This window comes from Herpailurus yagouaroundi, unplaced genomic scaffold (genome assembly GCF_014898765.1).
Source record: "Herpailurus yagouaroundi ecotype Mexico unplaced genomic scaffold, PumYag 164, whole genome shotgun sequence".
NCBI lineage: Eukaryota > Metazoa > Chordata > Mammalia > Carnivora > Felidae > Herpailurus > Herpailurus yagouaroundi.
The window spans coordinates 16,756,763-16,780,639 of record NW_024412405.1 but is presented as its reverse complement, the minus strand read 5'-3'; the positions used below and the strand labels follow the sequence as shown (position 1 = coordinate 16,780,639).

The 23,877-nt window shown below is 40.8% G+C and overlaps 1 protein-coding gene across 2 annotated transcripts in view; it reads left to right on the top strand.

The window, feature by feature from the left end:
• GPC6 (glypican 6) overlaps window positions 1–23,877 on the top strand; it is a 1,123,065-nt gene that overhangs the window by 1,001,049 nt on the left and 98,139 nt on the right. For both annotated transcript variants that reach the window (XM_040487422.1, XM_040487423.1), the window contains exon 5: window positions 13,166–13,296. In XM_040487422.1, the coding sequence (XP_040343356.1) occupies window positions 13,166–13,296 (131 nt within the window). The remainder of the gene's footprint in view (window positions 1–13,165; window positions 13,297–23,877) is intronic.

Genomic DNA, 23,877 nt, shown 5'->3' with positions numbered 1-23,877 from the left:
GGTCAAAGGGATGTTGTTTGCACTGAATGATTTGCTTTTCTTCTTTGGGTTCTTGTTTCCTAAACAATAAAACCAACTGGTTGGTCCAAATCAATCCACTAGATACCAGAACCCTCTGGAGGCACCAAGAATGTAAAGATAAGTATAGTTCTTCTGTGAAAGAGATCTTTAAGAATTCTTTACCCTTTAATCCTGTGATTCATCATCAAGGCAAAGATTGTTGGGTTGATGTGAATTTTTGGAACGTTCCTAGCTACAAATGACATAAAAAATTATTCATATGAAGAACCAGCAATAAAAATTTGAATAAAGGATTATGGTTGGTAGTATACACTTTGATGTCCATCAAGTTCCTGATTTACAAAGCCCACTCTTTCTGGCTTGTGATGTAACTAAACATCTCAAAGATATAATACGGAATTGAGATGATGCTTGCGTGAATATATTACATTTTATGAAATGCAATGCATCATTCTACTAACAAGAAACCAACATCTGAAAATGAGTCCTGGAAATTCCAATGTCTGTACTGTGCTGGGAGTACTGGAGAATGTTTCTCCCACAATTTGCATTTTCTTTTACAGTGTAGAAGCAAAATAAACCTCTTTGTTTGCATTGGTTTCCGAATTAAATTAGTTTGTATATTTGTTCTCTCCTCCTCTTCCTGGATTTGGTTTCAAAGTAAACAGTGATCTTCATTAAATTCTCTTTTATTTGGCTTAAGTTCTTTAGTTACTGTAATTATTCTGGGTGACTGTCCCTGCCTTATTTGGTATCAAATATCTGTGCACTATTTTAAACTGCATTTAATTGGTTCATTTCCATTTTCTATTATTTACCTCACTTTGTGGTATTGATTTCTGTAGCTAGATCTGACTCCTGTTGTTGTCTTCTTTGTCTTTTGTTGTTGTTATTGTTGTTGTTGTCGTTTAATGGACCTAAACACCGCACAGGCTTGGCAAAATAAGAAAAAAAAAAAAAGATCATTAATTTGGTATTTAGTGAATGTGGACAAATTGCCAAGAAGAAACACATATGACATTTATCACAGAGATTGTTTTCAAAGTTAATGGCAAACTTGGACTCTTGAGAAACAACAGGAATTGCTTTGTTTGGTAAAAGCCAAATATGTCAACTTTTTTTTTTTTTAGATTAACCTAGGAATGACCTCTGACAGAAAGGAAACCAGCCATACTTTTCAATTTCAAGCTAAAAGATCTAAAAAGTTATTCTACCTAATAAAAAAGTACAATAAGATTCTGAATTCCCACAGAAACTCTTCATCTACCTTATAACACATCAAAAGCCAGCAAGGGGCTATTTATCCTACAGGCCAGCGCTAATAAAGTTTTGCAGGCATTTGTGATGGTGCACATGGCAGGGGAACAGACAGACAGACAGAGTCTTAAGGCAGAGAGGGCAGCAAATTAGCTTTTAAGTTTCTAGAAGAAAATAAAGAGAGTTTTTAAAAACTGTTCCAATAATTTATTTAACAAATGATGATTTCACAACTCCAGATCCCAATTTTTCTAGGGTTTGGGACTACAGACAACAAAGATGAAGTCTGTGCCTTCTTGCTGTCCAGAATACAGTAATCAGGGGCACCTGGATGGCTCAGTCGGTTAAGTGTCCCCCTTCAGTTCAGGTCACGATCTCATGGTTTGTGGGTTCGAGCCCTGCATCAGGCTCTGTGCTGGCAGCATGGGGCCTGCTGGGATTCTCTGTCACCCTCTCTCTCCACCCCTTCCCCACTCATGTTCTCTCTCTCCCTCTCTCCCTGTCTCTTTCTCTCTCTCTCTCTCTCTCTCAAAAATAAATAAACAGCAATCAGATAAGAGTGGTAGTTTGTAGGGTAGAGAAGGTCTTTCTAAGATGTGACACGGGGGTGAGACCAGTAGAAAATAAGAGAGAAATAGAAATTTGGGGGAGAGTATTCAAGGAAGAAGTACCAGGCCAATATTCATGGAATAGCGAGGAAGATAGTGAGGGAATACCTGAGTGGAAGTACATTAGATCATAGAGGTGAACTTGGAAAGGAGAAAGCCTGTGTAATACGACACAAAACCAAGAATGAACAAATGAGTGGTAAATTTGACTATAAAAAATTTCAAATTTCTGCGTAGCAAAAACTACCATGAACCAAGTCCAAAGATCAATGGCAACTAGTGAGAAGAAATGGTGATTCATGTCACCAAAGAGCTGATGTCTTTAAGGTATTTATTTTTACAAAAAATAATTCCTTATATCAAAATGAAAAAGTAATCCAACAGAAAAATAAGTGAACGAAGAATATGAAGAGAAAAATCCGGTATTAAACATATTAAAGGATGTTCAATCTTATAATGAAGGAAATTCAAGTCAAAACCACACTGAGATGCCAGTTTCTTACCCTATCAGATTGGCAAACAGCCAACCGTTTGATCTTAACAACATCTAAAAGTTTGAGACCTAGAAAACCAGACACTGTTGTGTATTGCTATCAGGAATGTAAACAGGTACAGTCTTTACAGAGAGAACTTTGGCATTGTCAAAATTTTAAATGCCAAAATATATTTGACCTAGCAGTTGAACTCCTAAGATTTTATCCAACACAGTTATTTGCACATATGTTGAATGAATCCTGTGCAAGGATACTCACTGTGGCGTTATTTGTAACAGCAGGAAGCCATGGGACATGTTCAGTGGTGAGAAGTGAATTTGCAATAAGGGATGAAGTCTGGTTACCAATCTCTTTTCAGACTTGAACCTTTGGAAGTTCTCCAGCAGATAAAATGAGAACAAGGCAACATATAGAATAACTAGTTGGCCATCAATTTCACGAGGGATTGCATGTGTGGGGGACGTTGGTGACAATGTCGATGTCATTTTCAGAGTTCTGATGGAATGCTGAGAAGGGAGTCCTGTACATGGGGCAGGGGCACCATGGGTGGTAGTGGACAGGGCTGCTAAGGCCAGGCTAAGAGGTCCCGACTTTCTCCTAAAGTCCATGGCAACCTTTAGAACAAGGCAGTGACCTCATCTGATTTGCACTTTTAAAGACAGTTCTGCTAGCCACATCCGAGGAGAGATGACAGAGCAGCAAAGGCAGAAGTAGGGATCGTGATCAATGTAAAAAGTCAGAAGTGCAGTCCAGAGAGGGGGAAATAGTCTCTGTTTGGGATTCTTATGAATCAGAATTCTAAAAGTGAAAATGTCTTTCCTATAGAATTGCCTTAAAAACCAAAAACAAAAACTACAAGAAAAAAAGACAAGCCCCTCTGAGAAGGGCGTGGCCCTTATGACCAGAAAGAGCACGTGCTCTCTACCCTGGCGTGGCCACCCTTTTCTGCTCAGGTCTACCTGCCTCTGGATGGATCCCTGTCGCCTCTAGCTCTGCCCTTTCCAGGCCTCTCCAGAAACATTCCTGTCCAAGATCTCATGAGCATTTTAATTAATCGATTTGGCAAGAGCAAAGCACGTGTATACTCAATGTGCCTGTTTCCAGAAGCCACAGAAAGCAAAGCTTTCTAATTACATCTATCCCATGGGCATAAATGAGCACATACATGTATGTTGAAGCTGGTTTTTTTGTTTTCTTTTTTTTTTTATTTATTTTTTTTTAATTTTTTTTTCAACGTTTTTTTATTTATTTTTGGGAAAGAGAGAGACAGAGCATGAACGGGGGAGGGGCAGAGAGAGAGGGAGACACAGAATCGGAAACAGGCTCCAGGCTCTGAGCCATCAGCCCAGAGCCTGACGCGGGGCTCGAACTCCCGGACCACGAGATCGTGACCTGGCTGAAGTCTGACGCTTAACCGACTGCGCCACCCAGGCGCCCCATGTTTTCTTTTAATGAATAACTAGATGTGGGACCACCTGGGTGACTCAGTCAGTTGAGCGCCCGACTCTCGGGTTCAGCGCAGGTCACGATCTCACATTTTGTGAGTTCGAGCCCCCCATCAGGCTCTAAGCTGACAGCAGGGAGCCTGCTTGGGTTTCTCTCTGCCTCTGTCTCCGCCCCTCCCCCACTTGTGCTCTCTGTCTCTCTCAAAATCAGTAAATAAACTTAAAAAAAAAATTTTTTTTAATGAATAACTGGATGCCAGTGAATGAATTTACCAGGGTACCTTTAATATTTCTTGATTTTCTTTTATTATTATTTTTTTAATTCTTTTTTCTGCTTCTCAGTGGGGAAAATATCTTGGTTAAGCTAAAACACTGGTGCATCAGATGGAAGAGGGAGAGCATTACTTGTAAAAAAAAATGGTCACTATGGAATTCCTATGAAACTATAAAGTAAATTGTGCTTATAGATTTCATTTTTCAAAAAGTAGATTATTAAGACAAATGTAAAAGGTTTAATGAGAACTTTGAAATGAAGTTTTTATCTTAATTCAGATTTCCCTCAAAGGGAAAACAATTGTTTAAAAAAAATTTTAATGTGTTTTTTATTCTTGAGAGAGAGAGAGAGAGAGAGAGAGAGAGAGAGAGAGAGACTGAGCACGAGCAGGGGAGGGGCAGATGGAGAGAGGGACACAGAATCGGAAGCAGGCTCCAGGCTCTGAGCTGTCAGCACAAGAGCCCGATGCAGGGTTCGAACCCAGGAACCGTGAGATGGTAACCTGAGCCGAAATCGGACGCTTGACGGACTAAGCCACCCTGGAGCCCCTTAACTGAATTTTCAAGGTCATTTCTACTCTATCATTATTTAGGAAAAGCCTGGTAACACCTCATTTGAAAATAAAAGCTTTCTCTTCCTGTCTCCTCTAAAACATTTTGAAAATCACTCCCTTCTACATTAAAATCCGTAGCATTCAGCAAGATCATTTCGGATGTTACATCTCCTATTCTCAAGAAATAAATTAAAAATATTTATCTGATCGTATGAAATCCTACTTAATATTTATATCCTAGAGGAGCGTAAACATTCAACAGTCCCTGCAGCAAGACAGGTTTTAATCCAGTGCCATCCAGAGATCAGAGATAACATCCAGCTCCCGTGTCAGAGTTCTTGCTCTTCGTAAAGTCAAATACTTAGAAAAAAATCAGAGTATTTACCTTTTGCCAAGCCTGCTGCCTCTCTGTCTCATGCTCACCTCCCAGGAGAAAAGTATATCCTGATGTGAGGCTAGCTGATGTGCATTTGGGGGCCCTTAGTGCTCTGTAGGCTTAGAGCAAGGTTTTGTTTTTGTTTTTGTTTTTTGTATGTTCCCTGGAGGACAATATTTATTTTTTCTTGATCATTCCAGTGTTTGTAAACCGGGGTTATATCATAGGTGTTAAGTTTGTCAAATATAAATTGGCTAGAATTCTGAATATTTAGGTCCTGTCAAACAAATACTGGGAAAATATCTGAATATTTTATAAATATTGTCATGTGGCTGCAACCACATACGCAACCTGGTTTCCTGTTGTCACATATTAATGGCCCTCAATTTAACAGCTTATAATAATTGTATTATTACAGATAACAGTACCGTGGATCAGGAATTTTAGTACAACTCAGCTGGCTGATTCTTCTGCTCCACATGGTGCTGACCGGGGTCACTAGATGGTAAATCAACTGGGAGAGGAGTCTGGAAGGTCCTAGACTACCTCCCTCATGTGTCTGGCACCACGGCAGGTGTCTTAGCCCCATAGAGGCTGCTATAACAAAAATGCCACAGACTGTATGGTCTAAACAGCAAACATGTATTTCTCACACTTCTGGAGGCTGAGAGATCCTAGGTCAAGGCGCCAGGAGATTTGGTGTCTGGTGCGAGACTGCTTCCCTTCATACGCGCCCGTCTTCTCAATGTGCCCTCACATGACAGAAGGGACAGGGAGCTCTCTGAGGTCTCTTTTATAAGGGCACTAATACATTCATGAGGGCAGAGCTCTCATGACCTAATCGCTTCCCAAAGGCCCCACCTCCAAATAGCATCATCTTGGGGATTAGGTTTCAACATATGGATTTGGGGGGGACACAGACATTCTGCCTGCAGCAGCAAGGGTGGCTGGAAATCTGGGCCCAGCTGCGACTGTCACCATGACCAGTCCAGCATGGTGATCTCAGAGTAGAGTCTCATAAGACACAGAAACCGGAAGCTACAGTGTCTTCGGTACCGGTCTAGAAATTGGCAATGTCCTTTCTACTATGTGCTGTTAGTGACAGTAGTGACAGAGCCCACCCAGATTCAAGGGGATGGGACATAAACCCCACCTCTCAATAGGAAGGGCATCAAAGACTTCGTAGTTATCATTAATTGGTAGAGCTTGACATCATGAGAAAATAACGCAGTCTTGCGTCTCAGCAGTGAACTCATCCATCACAAAGCAGCTGTTATCAAAACATTGATTTGGCATACCAAAGAGCTATACATCTTAAAGTCATCCGTGTGCCTCTTACTTTCGTACAACTCACGTCAATTGCCGTCAACGCTTCCACCAAAGTATCTTGTAAGTTGGTCCTCTCTTTTCCACTTCCGCCCAGAGGTGGTGCCTTGTATGAGCTAACCTTTGCGGACAGCTGAGTATGTATGTGCCAGGCATTGAACTAACAACTTTACGATTTCATTTGGTTCCTCTTGCCACTACTATTAGGTAGACATTGTCATCACCTCTACTTCATAGATGAGCAAGATGGGACTCTGGGACGTGCGTTATGTCTCCGGCACTTAATAGATGGTCCTAGATAGAAACACAGGCACCTGCCTCCATCTAATCAGAATCAGGTGTCCTCATTCGTAACAGAAATGTCTGCGCTTACTTGAGCAAAACGCCTTGGCCTGGAGGTGTGGTGTTACCTGCAGCCTGGCTCCTCACCTTTGGATGAGCACCGGGTTGAGCTGCTATGCAAGCCCCCTGTGCTCTCACAGAGTCGCCTTATGTCTGTGTGCCTCAGAACCTCAGGCTGCAATACCAGTTATTTTTTTTAATGCTTACTTATTTATTTGTGGGGGGGGTGGGGAGCAGAGGGAGAATCTTAAGCAGGCTCCACACTCAGTGCAGAGCCCTATGTGGGGCTCTATCTCACAACCATGAGATCATGACCTGAGCTGAAATCAAGAGTCAGACACTTAACTGACTGAGCCACCCAGGTGCACTGATACCAATTATTTTTAACTCATCTAAACTTAATCTCTATTTGGAAATGAAGGTTTTATATACTGTTTGAGCAAGACAACAGTCCTTTGTTTAAAGAGAGGGGCACCTGGGTGGCTCAGTCGGTTAGGCATCCGACTTGGGCTCGGTCATGATCCCACAGTTCGTGAGTTCAAGCCTCGCGTCAGGCTCTGTGCTGATGGCTCAGAGCCTGGAGCCTGCTTCGGATTCTGTGTCTCCCTCTCTCTCTGTCCTTCCCCTGCTCACACTGTTTCTCAAAAAAGGAATAAATATCAAAAAAAAAAATTAAAAAAAAAAAAGAAACAAAACTTGGATGACACAGAAGATATGTGCAGAAGGATCAGCTGATCATTAGCTGACATGCTAGTCCTGCCCCAGTTTAATTGGCAATAGATAACAGCTCAAGAACACAGTTAAAAATAATGTTCCAAATAATCCAAAATGTAAAAGGCACAGAGATAATTAAGACAGCGTAGGATGGCAGCCTCTGGAGTAAGTGATGGCTATGTTGTGGCTTAATTGATTGCAGAGGAACTTACAAACGACTGCCTTGGTGTCACAAAAGTAGTGGGAGGGGAGAGAGGCATGTCTTCCTTCAACCCCAAAGAAGAGGGAAGGTTCTTCTGACACCTGGAGAGCTTAACTAATGACCGCCTTGCCCAGCCGGTGGGAGGCAAACCAGTCAAGCAGGGATGCTCTTGGCTGCTCGGCGGGCCATGCAGACCCTCTCACCACCTGAGGTCTGGGGCCCCCGGGAGAGTGGCCATTCACTCCCAGGCCTACGCATTGTCCCAGGACTGGATAGCTCTAGCTTTCCACTGCCACTTTCTCATTCTGTAATGTAGCTAAACTAGACTCCTAAATACAGGAGGTATAAGCATGACGCTATGTAGTGGAAATGCAAAATACTCAGAAGAGTTTTCTACAAAGCTTTTTCTTTTGTGGCCCTGGGGAATCCTGTCATGTATATTTAGAATGAAAAGGGGAACTGGGCACAGGGATGACTGTATCTTAAGGAGACATGTGTTTTTGTTTTGTTTTTGTTTTAATTGAGATATAATTGACATTAACATTGTATTGGCCAAGGTGTACCACATAAAGATTACATACATATATATATACACATATATATATGATTACATGTGCATGTATATATATATAGATAGATGATCACACAATAAGTCTATTTAACATCCGTCATGATACATAGTCACATATTTTTTTCTTGTGATGAGAACTTTTAAGATCTCCTCTCTTAGCTGAGTACCTGGGTGGCTCAGTTGGTTGAGCGTCTGACTCCATTCAGCTCAGGTCATGATTTCACCACTCATTGAGTTTGAGCCCCACATCAGGCTCTGTGCTGACAGCCCAGAGCCTGGAACCTGCTTGGGATTCTGTGTGTGCCTCTCTCTGCTCCTCCCCAACTTGTGCTCTGTCTCTCTCTCTCAAACATAAACTTTAAAAAAAATGTTAAGATCTACTCTCTCAGCATCTTCCAATGTGCAAAACAATATTGTTCACTATAGTCATCATGCCTTACATTATTACATCCCCAGGACTTATTAACTGAAAGTTTATACCCTTTTACCTCTTTCACCTATTTGTCCCACCTCCTAATTCCTGCCTCTTGCAACCACCAACCAGTCCATTCTCTGTATCTATGACTTCATTTTTTGTAGATTCCACATATAACTGAGATCATACAGTATTTATCTTTCTCTCTCTGACTTATTTCACTTAACATAATGCCCTCTAGGTCCATCCAGGTTGTCACAAATGACAGAATTCCTTTCTTTCCCATGGCTGAATAATATATATATGTATATATATATATATATCATCTTGATCCACTCACCTGTTGATGGACTGTTCCATTGTTTCCATATGTTGGCCATTATAAGTAATACTTCAGTGAACATGGGGGTGCAAATATCTTCTCAAGTTGGTGATTTTATTTCCTAGAAATGAGATTGCTGGAGCATATGGTAGTCCTATTTTAAACTTTTTGAAGGAAACTCCATAGCATTTTCCACAGTGGCTGCACCAATTTAAGTCCTCACCAACAGTGTACAAGTGTTCCCTTTTCTCCACCTCTGTAGTTGATCAGCACAATAATAATTACTATTCTTTTTTATTATTATTATTTTGGTAAAAACCACATAACATATCTACTCTCTTAAATTTTTAGGTGTAAAATATAGTATACTATAGTTAACTGTATGCACGTTACTACTCTTAATGATGATTCTGAGGTTTTGAGCCAATCTACATTGGCTTTTGAGTCTTCAAAGGAGAATTTAATTTACTTAGTAATTATATGTATATAATTAGTATATATTAGTTTATATATGTAATATATACTAACATATATATAAGGTATATAAACTAGTGTGTATATACGTGTGTATTTATATATATATTTGCATATGTATAATTATGTATATGTAATGCATATGTATAATTAGTAATAGCCTAAACCACATAACTTAAAGTAGCATATTTTAATTGCTGATCTAAAGTAAAAGAAAACTAGACACCCACCTACATCAAAAATGTATCATCTTAAATTAGCTCTTATAAAAAACTAAATGAGTTGCAATAAAGAATGGAAATATAGGAGCAACCAATTTGAGTGTAGGTGACCATTAGGTTATGTTTAATATACAGGATCATCAACTGGGCTGCCTTTTTCCAAAGCCATAAAGGCAAATGATCAGGAGTGGTTCACCCTGAGCAATTTTATCATGATTAGAGTCTAAAAAGAGGAGATAAGTTTGCAGACCAGAAACCTAACAGGCATGCACTATGGCGGGAAAGGAACAGGGAACAAAAAGATGGAAGTCACCAGAGAGAAACAGTTCTACTTTATGATAGAACCCCATAATTTCAAACTGTCACACTAAAATAAGTCCTTAGCATCCAGTCTGAACACTGGTCCTTATTACCCAGAGCACAATGGCTCTCACATTTTCAGGAGAGCCTACAGTATCACTGTCTCAACTCAGCCCATTCATGTCAGATGAATATACCTAGATAGACCGACCAGTACTCTTTGTATTATGATTTGTGCAGATACTTATGTAAAACACACAGTTAACGATCCCTTAACTGATCCCTTAAGGATCAGTTTCTTTCATTTCACGTTGTGAGTAACTCCATAGGACCAATTCTTTTTCCTGTACAAGGATTCTTGCTTCTTCTAGCAGGATATACCCATCTAGAGAAACTTGGTCATTCGTCATAAAAAATCATCATCAAAAAACCTATTAGAAAGCTAAGGGTAAAGGGGATTTTTTTTTTTTTTTTTTTTGAGAGAGAGAGAGAATGCACTTGAATGGGGGAGGGGCAGAGGGAAAGAGAGAGAGAATCCCAAACAGGGCTCAATCCCACAACCTTGGGATCATGACATGAGTCAAAATCCAGAGTCAGACACTTAACAGACTGAGCCACCAGGCGCCCCTAAGGAGGTTATTTTTAATAAACATACAAAACAGATACAAAGACAGAAAAGAAATAGATCAGCTCTCAGACAACAGCCACCTTTTAAAACCTTGAAGGGAAAAACATCTTTAATATCAAAATACTACAACCCTACAATGTACATCCTCTGGCCACGCTGCCAGATAACTAAGGTCAGCAAGATGCAGAGAAATCACTACTTTTGTTACAAGATCTTGTCGTGATGTACACAGATAAGTCTGCATTATCTAAGGGAAAAAAATCAGAAAATTTGTTGTTAGGGGATCTTTGTGAATCTATTCATACTCCAAATTTTCCTAAGGATACTATGGGACAGAGTGCCAGGAATGTGGCTGGAAGAGAGCGCATTTATTCCCGGGGCATTACACGAATTGTAGAGCAGACTCCATCCTGGGGGCTGGCGCAGAAAACCAATTGATACTGTTCAAGCTTATGTTGTTCACAAAACCTAGTCCTCTTTAGAAATGTAAATCTGTGCTTCCTAAAGAGTACTGTATCCTTCTTACAAGAATTCATCTCTCTTAAAAGGTTTCTCATCTGCCTAATTCATAACTATTTATAACCCTGAAAGAATTTTGATTGTTGGGCTTTGGTTGAGCATGGTTGGATATGAATAAAGATAAAATTTGGTCTCCTCACACTAATACTATAAAATAACTGTATAAACAGCATTTACCATTAATAATATATTATATTTAGAAAGCAGATTATATGATATATGTATGGTATATTTCTAGTTGCATGCTTAAAATATTTATGCACAGAGGAAAAAAAACAAGGCCTACACAAACTGTTCAGAGTGTTTTTCTGGGAAGTGGTATTATCAGTGTATTTCACTTTTTGTTGGTTTTTTTTTCTATATTTTGTAAGTGTTTGATAATAAACATCTATTATTTTGAAAGAAGGAAATTGTTTTAACATTGGCTCCCAAGAGCTTTCACAATTGAAAAACCTGAGATCCAAGACGGGAATCTGTATGTTAAAAGCCTAGGCTGTGTTGCCTAATATGGTAGCCAGCAGTCTCAAGCAAATTTTAAAAGTATATTTAGGAGAACTTGGGTGGTTCAGTCACTTAAGCCTCCAACTTCGGCTCAGGTCATATCTCACAGTTCATGAGTTCAAGCCCCGCGCTGGGCTCTGTGCTGACAGCTCAGAGCCTGGAGCCTGCTCAGATTCTGTGTCTCCCTCTCTTTCTGCCCCTCCCCTGCTTGTGATCTGTCTCTCTCTCTCTCTCTCTCTCTCAAAAAGAAACATTTAAAAAATATTAAAATTACATGTAAATTAATTAAAAGCCAACTAATTTATTAACAATTTAATTCTCCAGTTGCACTAGGCACATTTTAAGTTTCAACAGCCACATAGTCCTCATCACATAAAGTTCTATTCGACAGTCCTGTTGGAGGCAGGCTACCAAGCTGTGCCCTGAACAAAAGCGAGCCCGTTTTCATGTGTCCATAGGAGTGGACATATGCCCTTCACCATAGACTCTGAGAGACTCTTCATCACCAGTCCCTTTTATACACCTCACTAGACTGAGGCCAGGTAAGCTCAGAGTTTTTTCCCATAGCCATTCAGCTAGTTAGTGACAGATGAAGGATGAGAACTCAGGGCTACTAGCTCCTAACACATAGCTCCTGTCAACATGTCACTATTACCATCTTTTCCAGAAAACTAAAGCTTCCCAAACAATACTTCAGTTGAATTCAGCTCAATTTTGTTTCACAGACATTTTTGGATGCTGAAAATGTGATAGGCACCATAATAAGCCTTGAATATACAAAGCCAAGTAAGAGATGTGTCTCTACCCCAAAGCATGCCTAAGTGCTAACCCAGAAGGGCATCCGAAGTGGTGTGATAGTACAAATCAGGGACAGGTCTGTTCTTGGGAAATCTAGAAAGGTTTGAGTAGGGTCTGGACCTTTGTGCACCCAAATCCATGCATTAGCACTTCTTCTTTAATATTCTCAATTTTCCCCATCCTCCAGGAGAAAAGAGGCTAGATTCCATTTTTTTTTTTGAAATCTACTTGATCCCTGACCTAATTTTGCTTTGTTTCTATTTTTGTTCTTTGGTTTAACTTCATGTGGAATACTAAGATACCTTCAACTCTTTCAATATGAACAAGTTTTCTTATTTTTAAGCCTGGTTTTAAACATGTAAAATAATTTTAAATATTCAAATGAAATTAAATAAAATACTGCTTTGGTATTTAGTCATCCACCCCATTTTTGGACTACATAAAAACAAATAAAAATTTTGAATGAATGGGGAGCCCCTGGGTGGCTTAGTCGGTTAAGCGTCTGGCTCTTGACTTCAGGTCAGGTCATGATCTCACAGTTCATGACTTCGAGCCTCACATGGGGCTCTGTGCTAACAGTGGGGAGCCTGCTTGAGATTCTCTCTCACTCTCTCTCTCTCTCTTTCTGCTCCTCCCCCGTTCGCTTGTGCACCCTCTCTCTCTCTCTCTGAAAATAATAAACTTTAAAAATAAATTTTGAATGAATGATTATTTTTCAACCAGTTCTGTTGGAAATGTTTAAACACAGGCTAATGACTTGGAGCTCTGTGTTCTCCTATAAATCATGTTCCTGTGTTTTAACAGATGCAATGCTCTTGGTGGCAGAGCGACTGGAAGGACCATTCAACATTGAGTCTGTCATGGACCCAATAGATGTCAAGATCTCTGAAGCCATTATGAACATGCAAGAAAACAGCATGCAGGTGTCTGCAAAGGTATTTGCATTAGTCATGTTTGTACTAATAAGGAAAGTGCAGGAATCTAAAAATGAAGTAACTAGATGTGTCGACTGGGATTATGAATTCTAATACATTGTCAGAGAGCTTGTCCTGGTGAGCTACAAATTTGCTATTGCATTCAAAATGTCTACCAAAATGGCATTGAGAGGGGAAGCAATCTTTTATTCTCAGCTACTCAATCATGAAGTTTCAGAGAGTCCCAGGTATATTGACTAATCCCTCACATTTGTGAGCAATTTGGGGGGAATTTTCTTTTTAATATGTTTGAAATCTCTGCACACCATCAGCCTGTTCTCTCTCTAGGAACTTCTAATTATATCTTCAGCTGTGCAAACCCAGCAAATGTTCTATATGTTCCGTCGTAAATAATTAAACATTTCATCTGACTTCCTGTTTTAAGACTATGGTGTAACCTTCATTAATGACCCTTTAGGGGAAAGTGCTCCTTTGTATGAAGTCAAGCACACGTTAAAAGAAGAAAAGCTCATTTTCATAAATCATATGAGACAGAGCTTCTGGGTTTGCAGCTGCAGAGACCCCAAATGCCAGGTGCCCAATTTTTATTTGTCTCTGCTCAGTTGAAGATAAGCAGGACCTGCATTAAGCCAAATGAAGAAGTTTGCAAAGGGTCTCCAGCCTGTCCCTTCATCGCCCCTTTTCACCCACAATGGCGACTGCACAAAGCCCTTATGTGCTCTTTACTGGTCTCCCTGTCATTAAACACTAACCAAATCTGTATCAGTCCTTTGAACCTGGTTGGTGACTGAGTGATTGCGTTTTAATTGAAAGTCCTTCACGGAAAAATAGGTCAGCCAAAGAGATGCATGCTTAGCTTTCTTCGATTTGTAAAATCCTTTGTGAGATTTCAAATATAATCAAGGAGGAAGGGATGTGTGATGGGGAGAAATTGCAGGGCAGAAAGCCAGCCATGGAATCGGACTAGGTCTCCTTGGATGAGTCTGAACCAAGCCAGATTTGGGCTTTTCAGGGTGAGCTGGTAGGAAGCAGGGTAAGAAAACATCTGGCCTGGGTCCCTTTCTCTCTGTCCTTGAGAGAGGAACAAGCCAAAAGTTGTATAGGCCTAGATCTGGCTTTTAATGAGCTTTGGGGGAGCCTGTGTCAAGGAAGATGCTCCAGATCACCACCGCCTGTTGGGGGAAATGGCACGTTCGGGGGTTCCGCAAAAAGCTATTTTCTTTCTTTCCTGGGGAAACAAATCGCAATCGTTTATTCCTCTCAAATCTACTGCCCGGACGGGGACTCGTGTTGTTTTGAGAGGTCACTAGCTCAGCAGTGCTTAAGTACCAGAAACTGAGGTTGCTAATATGCAAAACAGCCTTGCAGGAGATGGCGTGAGTTGTACACTGACAGACGTGTCTGCAGTTTGAGACCATCACACTTCTTAGAAGGATTTGCACTGGAGCGTGTGCATTCGTGTTCAAGTTACTCTATTAAAAATTCTCGAAGAGGTCAGATGGACTCTCTTTCTTCCCAGAATGTGGATGAGACATTTTTGTTGAATTTGTCCAACTACATTATAATAGTAGGGCTGTTAATAAGGGATGTGCTTTTCAAAAGACATATTTCTTGGTAAGAAATGTCAAAATCAAGAGTAGAAATAATATACGGCATGTAAGAGGACACTCACCTTAGAGGATACAGCATAGCGGGTCATAAAATAACAGTACAAAAAATGTCAAAGGGGCTAGAAAAGGTGTATCTGGTAGTCTTGACACAGGGCAAAGGGGAGGGAGTTAAGGAAGGGGAGAGAGGAGAGGTTCTGCAGGAAAAAAGGATGGGAGGCAGGCTACCATCTGGAAGAGGGTTTGAGGAAGGACCAAAGCCAGCCTCACACACAGGGGAGAGGTAACAGGTGGTTGGAACTTGGACACATTTAGCAGGAAACACCAATAGGATTTGCTGAAGAGGCGGATATGTTCCTAAAGAGGCTTTATTGCATCAAGGGAATGGAATTTGGAAATAGGTAGTTTCATTTTCCATATAAGCCATATCCATGAAATTATGAATGAACTAAAGTCTGAAATCTACATTCTAGCTAAGAACTGGAGGGTTGTCTTTTTCCTATTTCAAAGGCCCCTCAGTCACCCTTGATAGACAGTGACAAGGAATGGAAGTTCTAGATTTCCACACTTTCACCACAGTATTTGCATAACGAGACTTCCTTGCCTTCTGATAAGGCTTTGAGTGAAGCCAGAAGCTATTTCCTAATTGAGGGTAGGGGTGGGGGGTGGACAGACATCCTGAGAGTTGTAAAGCTCACAAATTAAAATGACTTTTTACTCCAGGATATGATTGGCAACTTCTCCTTAGAAAATCATTGACCTTATTACTCCAGTGGCTGATAGAAGTCATTCCGGAGCCTCTTTCGGAAAAGCAACAGTATTTATAACTGCTAGATCATATGTGTTGAATGCTTACTGCAAGGGACTGCACTGGGCTTTATATGGTTTATGTTATGCAGTATTTATAACAATGCTTATGATGAGATAGAACTCCCCCCCCTATTTTCCAGATAAGGAAACCAAGGCATAGAAAGGCTAAGTAACTTACAAACCCCTCATGGTGCATGAGGGGTGCATTGAGGGTGGTCTGGTGGCAGAAGCCACTTTGCCAGATCACTGCGTTACAACGAGGAGGGTGCCTCCAAAGCCAGTCTCACATAAGGGTGGAGTTCAGCAAATCTGTGCTGCATAGACCAAATATTAAGAGAAAGTTCGGAGACTTTCAGTAATACCTTCATGAGACGCCGAGGAAACAGGGTGGCAAAGCCAGAAGGACTCAAGTTGTCCGTCTTTCTGTCCGATTCCCTTCAAAACGTACCTTGCGCTTCCCACCATGCTGAATTCTCATGAAAGAGTTCTCTTGTCTAACCTCATCACTCATGGCTTCCAGCCTTTTCTCGGGTTGTGATAGTACAAAGTATAAAAGACTACTCTTGTCTCCCTTTTGCTATCTGAAGGCGGAGAGGAACACGCAGCAGTTTCAGATAGGAAATTTCCCTCTCTAATGGTTCTCCTCGTACCTGTAGGAGGGAACAGCTCCTGCAGTGGGATTTACCGACCAATGAAAAAGATCTGTTCTCACCATGTGTGCTTGTGCTCCAATCTTATCTTAGATCTGTTTTTACAGATATTATCAGATCCTTTTCCTCTCCTATTTAGCCCACAGCTAAACTGTCATCTGTAAGGGATACTGACATTCCTTTCAAAAAACTACATTGGCTGGGGGCGCCTGGCTGGCTCAATCAGAAGGGCATGCAACTCTGATCTCAGGGTCATGAGATTGAGCCCTACATTGGGTGTGGAGATCACCTAAATAAATAAATAAATAAATAAACTAAAAAAAAAATACATTGGCTATATGAAGTTGTATGATCCAGTTATAATAATTTGGGAATAGCATTATGGCACTTATTTCAAACTCTTGGTTTGTATATTCGTTGTATGATATCGTATGTTATATATTACATATATCATTATATGTGTATATATGTGGATATACACATTTAAGTGTTTTTTGGTGTTTTTTTTTTTTTTTTGAGAGAGAGAGAGAAAGAGGTAGAGAGTGAGCAGGGGAGGGGCAGAGAGAGAGAGAGGGAGACAGAATCCCAAACAGGTTTCACGATGTCAGCACAGAGCCCAACGTGGGGCTCAAACTCAGGAAACATGAGATCACAACCTGAGCCAAAATCAAGAGTCAGATGCGTAACTGACTGAGCCACCCAGGTGCCCCCGTATATACACAATTTTAAAGACTGGAGACAAACGCGTGTTAAAATTTGGTTGGTTCTGTTTGGGCGAATAATCACCTAGTAACAATGATAATCATCATTGCCACCATTAGTTGAACACCTATTATATTCATTCACCAAATACCCTGTCATGTACCAAGCCTGAAGAATGTGGTAGAAGACAAAATAGATCCTCTGCCCTCATGTCAGTCTCTTTCTAGATGCTTTACGTATTTATTTCACATCCTTGCTTCAATCTTGTAGAACATCTATTTCCTGATTTTATAGGTAAAGAGTGTTAAATTTACAGAAATTAAGTAGCCTGCCTAAAGTCATGCAACTACCAAGTGGCGAGCTGGGATTACTACTGCAAATGGTCTGATCCAAAGAAAGAAGACTTTCCCAGTATGCCACTATTTCCTCAGTAAGTGTCTTCCCACCTGGTCTAGACATAATTCAGCCCTGGAGGAAACAGCCTTCGCACGAGAGGGCTATTGCCCAACACGTACCACAGGGAACCTTCTGATGAGAAACACATGCTGTTAGTTCTTCAAGTCCCAACCAACCAAGCTTCTCACATTCACCAATTTAACCATCTTCATCACAGACAGGAAAGCACCCTTATTATTCTACCGCTTCTGTTACCTACACAAATCAAAGAACTTTGCAGGTTTGTGGAAATTCCCCAAGGGAAGGGAGAACAAACCTTGCTGAGTCCCTGTCTGTGAATTTCAGATGTGTTGATAGTCTCCTCCTAATCCTATCAGGGAAGGTGGAACTGATCTCACTCGATATAATTTAACTGCATTAGGAATAATTTCAAACCTAATCCAGGAAAAGATTGGTTTGTCAGATATAATCTAAATTAAGAAGGGAGCCATTAAATTCCAATTGAAACCATCCATTCAATTAATACTTACTACAGACGAGGGTAGAACCCATTACGGAAGAGCAGGGTGGCCTTCAGGTACTTAATTTTCTCACGACAACTCTTTCTGAATCTCCGGCACAAATGAAGATTTAAAAAAAACCTAAGAGGACAGAAAAGAGAATATAATAACATCTGCCTCTAGGTAGTGGGTCTTAGTTTCCTCATCTGTGAAATGAAGGGTTCTTTGAAATGTGCTTTTCCAGTTCTGCACAGTTTACAGTGTTGTGAACATTATCTCTTTATCTCTTCACTACTGGTTAGAGTTTCCTTTCTGAGCATCCAGATATTTTTCTTGGGATCTTTTGTTTTTCAAAACATTCAGACACCAATGATGTCACATGTGGAAACTATCTTCTTTCAGATATGAAGACTCTGTTTAGAATTTAGCTCAAATAAGTATATTTTTATTCCAGTGGTGTTTATATTTACTTTGAGCTTCTAGATTCTGTGTGCACTTCTTAAGGCAGTAAACATGATATTTCTCGTGTTGTGGTTATTTGCATACTTACCTTCTCCTTCCAAGATTAAAAATTATTTGAAGACAGGAGTTACATCTTATTTGTTATTACATTCTTTAGAGAGTCATCCTATCGCATCATTGTATGCATGGAAACCACATTGTATTTTGCTGAGCTGAATTTGGAATGTGAAAGTATAATGCCACAGAGACTTCAACAATGAAGAATAGAAAACACCTTAAAATGTATTTGAAGTCAGTCTAGTATTCTTTAAAATAGCATAAATGTGAAGGGGTACCTGGATGACTCCGTCAGTTAAGTGTCCAACTTCGGTTCAGGTCATGATCTCACGGTTTGCTGAGTTCAAGCCCCACGTCAGGCTCTGTGCTGACAGCTCAGAGCCTGGAGCCTGCTTCACACCCTGTGTCTCCCTCTCTCCCTGCCCCTACCCTGCTTGCACTCTGTCCCTCTGTCTCTGTCTCTCTCTCTCTAAAAAGTAAACATTAAAAAAATTTTTAATTAAAAAATGAGGATGCTAGTAGTACCTACTCATAGACTTTTTTGAGAGTAAAATGATGTCATCCATGTAAAATGCTTAGCGTGGGATATATCAAATTGAAACCACTTGTACAAGTTCAATGTTTTCATTGCTGTTATTGAAAACATCTATGATGTGTAAATCCTAAAGAGCATTGATTGGCTCTGTGGTTTTGCCTCCTCCATGATGGCCTGTGAGCTTCTCTTTAACATCTCAGATTCGAAGAGCAGGATGTGATATGTACACCTACTCTGAAAGTCACCTGTGCTCGGTGTTATTTTCAATGGCAGTGAATCACCTTGAAAGGGACACATATTTTGGCATGGCCCGTGGCATGACATGGCACTGAAGAAATGTCTAATGAACAAAGCCTTCAGGAGGAAGGGGCTCGGGGAGAAGAGTGGGGTGGAGAGAGGCTGTCAGCAACTTACTCCCTACCTGGTGGTCGCACCAGTGCCGATACAGCAAAAGGTTTTAGAAGAATGTCACTGGCCTTTGCCCAATATCACATTATTCTTACATTAAGGGAATAATTGGCCTGCTGCATTGACAAGTGGCTCAGTTCCTTCTGCCTGATTTCTGAGGAAAAAAGCAAATGGCTATACTATTTATTATAAAATTCCATTTCTATTTCTTCTTCGGGTTTTTTTTAAATGTTTATTTTTGAGAGAGAGAGAGAGAGAGAGAGCACGCGCGCACAAGCAGGAGAGGGGCAGAGACAGAGGGAGATGCAGAATCCAAAGCAGGCTCCAGGCTCTGAGCTGTCAGCACAGAGCCTGGTGGACGGCTTGAACTCACAAACCGCGAGATCATGACCTGAGCCAAAGTCAGAAGCTTAACCGACTGAGCCACCCAGGCACCCTGTTCAGTTTTGTTTTAAAAGAAAAGAGGGAGTCCTCAATGATGTCTCGATTCAGAATATTCAGAAGAGTTTCTCTGGTTTTTCAAAATTTCAAAGTTTATATTCTGCCCGTCAGCTCTTACTTATAATATTTCACCAAGAAACAGTGACCTCCTTGAAACATCTTTTATTCTTTGATTTCTCTATTTCTACACAGAAAACTAGAATCTGTTGTATTCCTGTTTGTGACATCACTGGATAAGAAAGCCAGATTTTTCAGATGCTACATACAAAGAAAAGAAAGGAAGGGGGGAAAAAAAGACACCTTTCTTATAAAGTAAAATGAAGGTTCGAGAAAAATGCCTACAATGCATTAAAAGAAACGCATCCCAAGCAAACTACTTTTAACTTTCCTTCCATGTACAGGGATTTAAAAAAAAAAAAAAAACTCCCTCCTTTTGATGATAAAGGGAAACTCCTGATTATCTCTAACCTTTGGAGATTTATCTTAAGATTTTCCTTCACTTTAACTTCAGGGCAAAAGATGAGAAGATGACCTTTAATGAAGCTTACTCAAGAATAGGTGACTGAGGGCGCCTGGGTGGCGCAGTCGGTTAAGCGTCCGACTTCAGCCAGGTCACGATCTCACGGTCCAGGAGTTCGAGCCCCGCGTCAGGCTCTGGGCTGATGGCTCAGAGCCTGGAGCCTGTTTCCGATTCTGTGTCTCCCTCTCTCTCTGCCCCTCCCCCGTTCATGCTCTGTCTCTCTCTGTCCCAAAAATAAATAAATGTTGAAAAAAAAATTAAAAAAAAAAAAAAAGAATAGGTGACTGAAACTCAATTCGGTTTTTTAACATTCAGTGCGTTCTTAGAAACAGAGGAAGATACCCTCTCACTCAAAAGAAAGTCTTCTTCCAACATCCTCCTTAGAAGGGAGCTCCTTAGAACTTCGAAGAGAACTCCTTCCTTAGAATCAGGCTTTCCAAGGGCCACGGACGGTCGTGTTGAGGAATTCAGTAGACCCAGTGTGACCCATATACAGTCATCCCCGGCTCTTAGTGTTGCCCCCTACCCAGGGATACACTGTCCTGCTGGCTTCAGAGAGTCAGTGCCCCAGCCATCCTACATGTATGCATAGGAAGGAGCTACCGCTGTGTGTTTACAGTAACTTGTTCTGCCACAAATGTTTGAATTATATGGCTTCCTATAAGTCTTTCTTCTAACATGTTTTGCAAGTCTCTTTCATTTCACCTCATTATTCCAGAATAGATCTTAAAACACCAGCCTAGATGCCTTACCAAGTGAAAATCAATCATTTCTTTATTAATACACGTGACCTGTTAGCTAGACGAAATGTCTTTAAAACTTGGGGCGCATGGGGGTGGGTGAGAAAAAGAGCTCTTCTGCAGAAAAGTGAGACCTCTTCGGACACAGTGTTCTGACTTTGCTACAGGGACGGGAGTAATTTCCCCCCGAATCTCTCCCAGCCCAGCCTGCTCTCCGGATCATGCCTGTTTATCCAAGGGTCAGCCACACATCCCCACCTGCCACCCGCAATAGCGCTATGATGGACCCCCCTGATCAGTCATTCTAAATCTCTTTTGAATCCATCCACCGTTGGCTCCCTTCATTTTATCATCTCCCATGTGGATTATAGCCTCCTCATTTATTCCCTGCCTTTGGTTTGGCCACGCTCTCATCTATTCTCCACAGTCACCGGATGGATTGCTAAAAATGCAGATGTGTTCACATTACTCCCCTGCTCACCAGCTTTCCATGGCTCTCGGGTGCCATTAGACTCAAGGCCAGACGTAGCCCGTCACAATGTTGTCCTTAGCCTGTCTCCCCAGGTCACCACTCACCACTGTCTCCACCTGGAATTATTGAAGCAAATGTTTATTGAGCATTGATTATCTTCCGAGCACCATACTAGATGCTATGGAGGTGGTAGTGGATAAGACCAACCAAGTCTGAGTCCTACTAGACGTTTTAACATAGGAAGTAAGAGAACCTCTGTATGTGCCACACTTACAAGGTGGCCCTGGCTTTGTTGTTCCGAAGAACCATCCTCTGTCACCTCCATGCTTTTGCACAAGCTGTCCTGTCATCCTGGAACATCCTGTCCTCTCCACCCCGAACACCAAATATGCACCATCTTCCAGTATTTCTGGCACATTCCAACTATTTCTTTACTTCCTGGGTAAGATTCAGTGATATACTGGCAAATGCTTGCACAACCAGCTCTCAATGCAGTAACCATGCAGTTAACCATGTAAATGAAGTTATTAACTATGCAGTTAGTTACTAAGCATGTAGTGTTTGCCAATTTCTGTTGTGTAAATATTCCCACCATGGTGATTTCATGCTACCAACGTGATGTCACTGAACACAGAGTAGCTCACCACAAGGTAACATTTCCCCCCTTTAGTGATACAATTGGCATAAATAACCTCAAAGGCGTAAGTAATAGTAAGTAATTAGGAAGTAATGAGTTTTGAGTATATATTACCTTTGTTTTCAATATAACGTATACAAATTTCTTTAAGTTTCTACAGTTTAGCTTTTGATAATCACTGTTTAATGACTGACTTGCAGAATTCCTGAAAATTTAACAAGTGGTCTTGTGAGCCCATAAGAGCCAGTTCGAACATAGCACTGCTATTCTAGAAATCCTTCTCTGACCCTCCATTCTGGTTAGTTGCCCCTTGTGGGTGCCCCCATTGCATTTATCATGATGTAATTGCCCAGTTTCTTGTCAGAACCTTCATGAGAGCAGGGGCATGTCCAGGTGGCACCTATGTCTGGCCATAGTGACCCTCAATGAATATTGTTTGTGTGATGGGTTGAATGGATGATACAGAGCCAGGCTGATGAAATCTACACATGTATGTAGATTCAGCAAAATGATCTTAAAACTCATAAACAAAGGGCATATAAAATAATCATTTAGCCAGGCCAAGAAGGTTAAGGTCTCTTTGTCTCCACTCTCAAAATACGCTTTGTTCGGTTCCTTGTAATTCTTCCCTACTAACCATTTGGGAGAAAATGTTAAGGTGTTCTGCTCTTTAAGGAAGGCAAACGCTTCAAGGGAAAAAAATCATCTTCTCAAGCAAATGGAACGAATTTGCTTTTATTGAAGAAACAATTTTAAGACGTATGCAAAACATCTGACAGATATTCTGGAACCAAGCTGCATAAGCATTGGGAGTAAATTTTTAAAACCTTAAAACTGACATGGTAGCTGGCTTTTGAAAATTGAAGCCAGTGAAAAGCAGCCAAAGCTGAAACTGATGAGTTGACTTGATTCAATATAACCCGAAATTCTCTTCACGGAGTCCTGAGCCTGCCCAGGGACCCATGTGGAGTTTGCCAGACAACTTGGCCAAGGGATCATTGTAATCAGTCTTTAGGGGGAAAAAAGCACGAGTCAGGGAGCAAAGAAAAAGAGAGGAAGAGAGAGGGGAAGGAAGAGAGAGAAGGAGGGGTGGGTGAAAGAACACAAGAAAAGAGCAGATTGTTCTGAGACATTAGGATGAAAACATGTTTTCTTAAAAAATCAATCCATAAAGAGAGCTGGCAAACTAATAAAACAAAAGAAAAAGAAAAAGCCTTGATATTTAAAATGTTTGTGTAATGAGCACAGTAATTTTGTATATCAAAAGAAAGAAGTCATTATTAAAAGTTTTTGGTTTATATTCAGGAAAAGTCTTCGTGGGATATTAGCAGAATGCAAAAACCATTGTGAAATGAGGCTCTAGGGTGTCAGTTTAATCTTGTGTCATGGTGATGATATGGCTTTTCTGGCTATGACTCTTAATAAACTGGGGTTTAAAAAAACATTTCAACTTATTCACATCTATTTACTAATGATAGGTGGACAACTCCTGCACGCCCATTTCTATCTCCAGATTATACTTCTTTGAAAAAGGACCCCAGCTCTGTGCTGACCCTAGACAGTCAAGGACAGGGAGACCCTTCAACTGCTGCCACGGGCAAGTGGCGATGCTCAGAAAGGGATGCTTTGCAAACAGCCTGATTT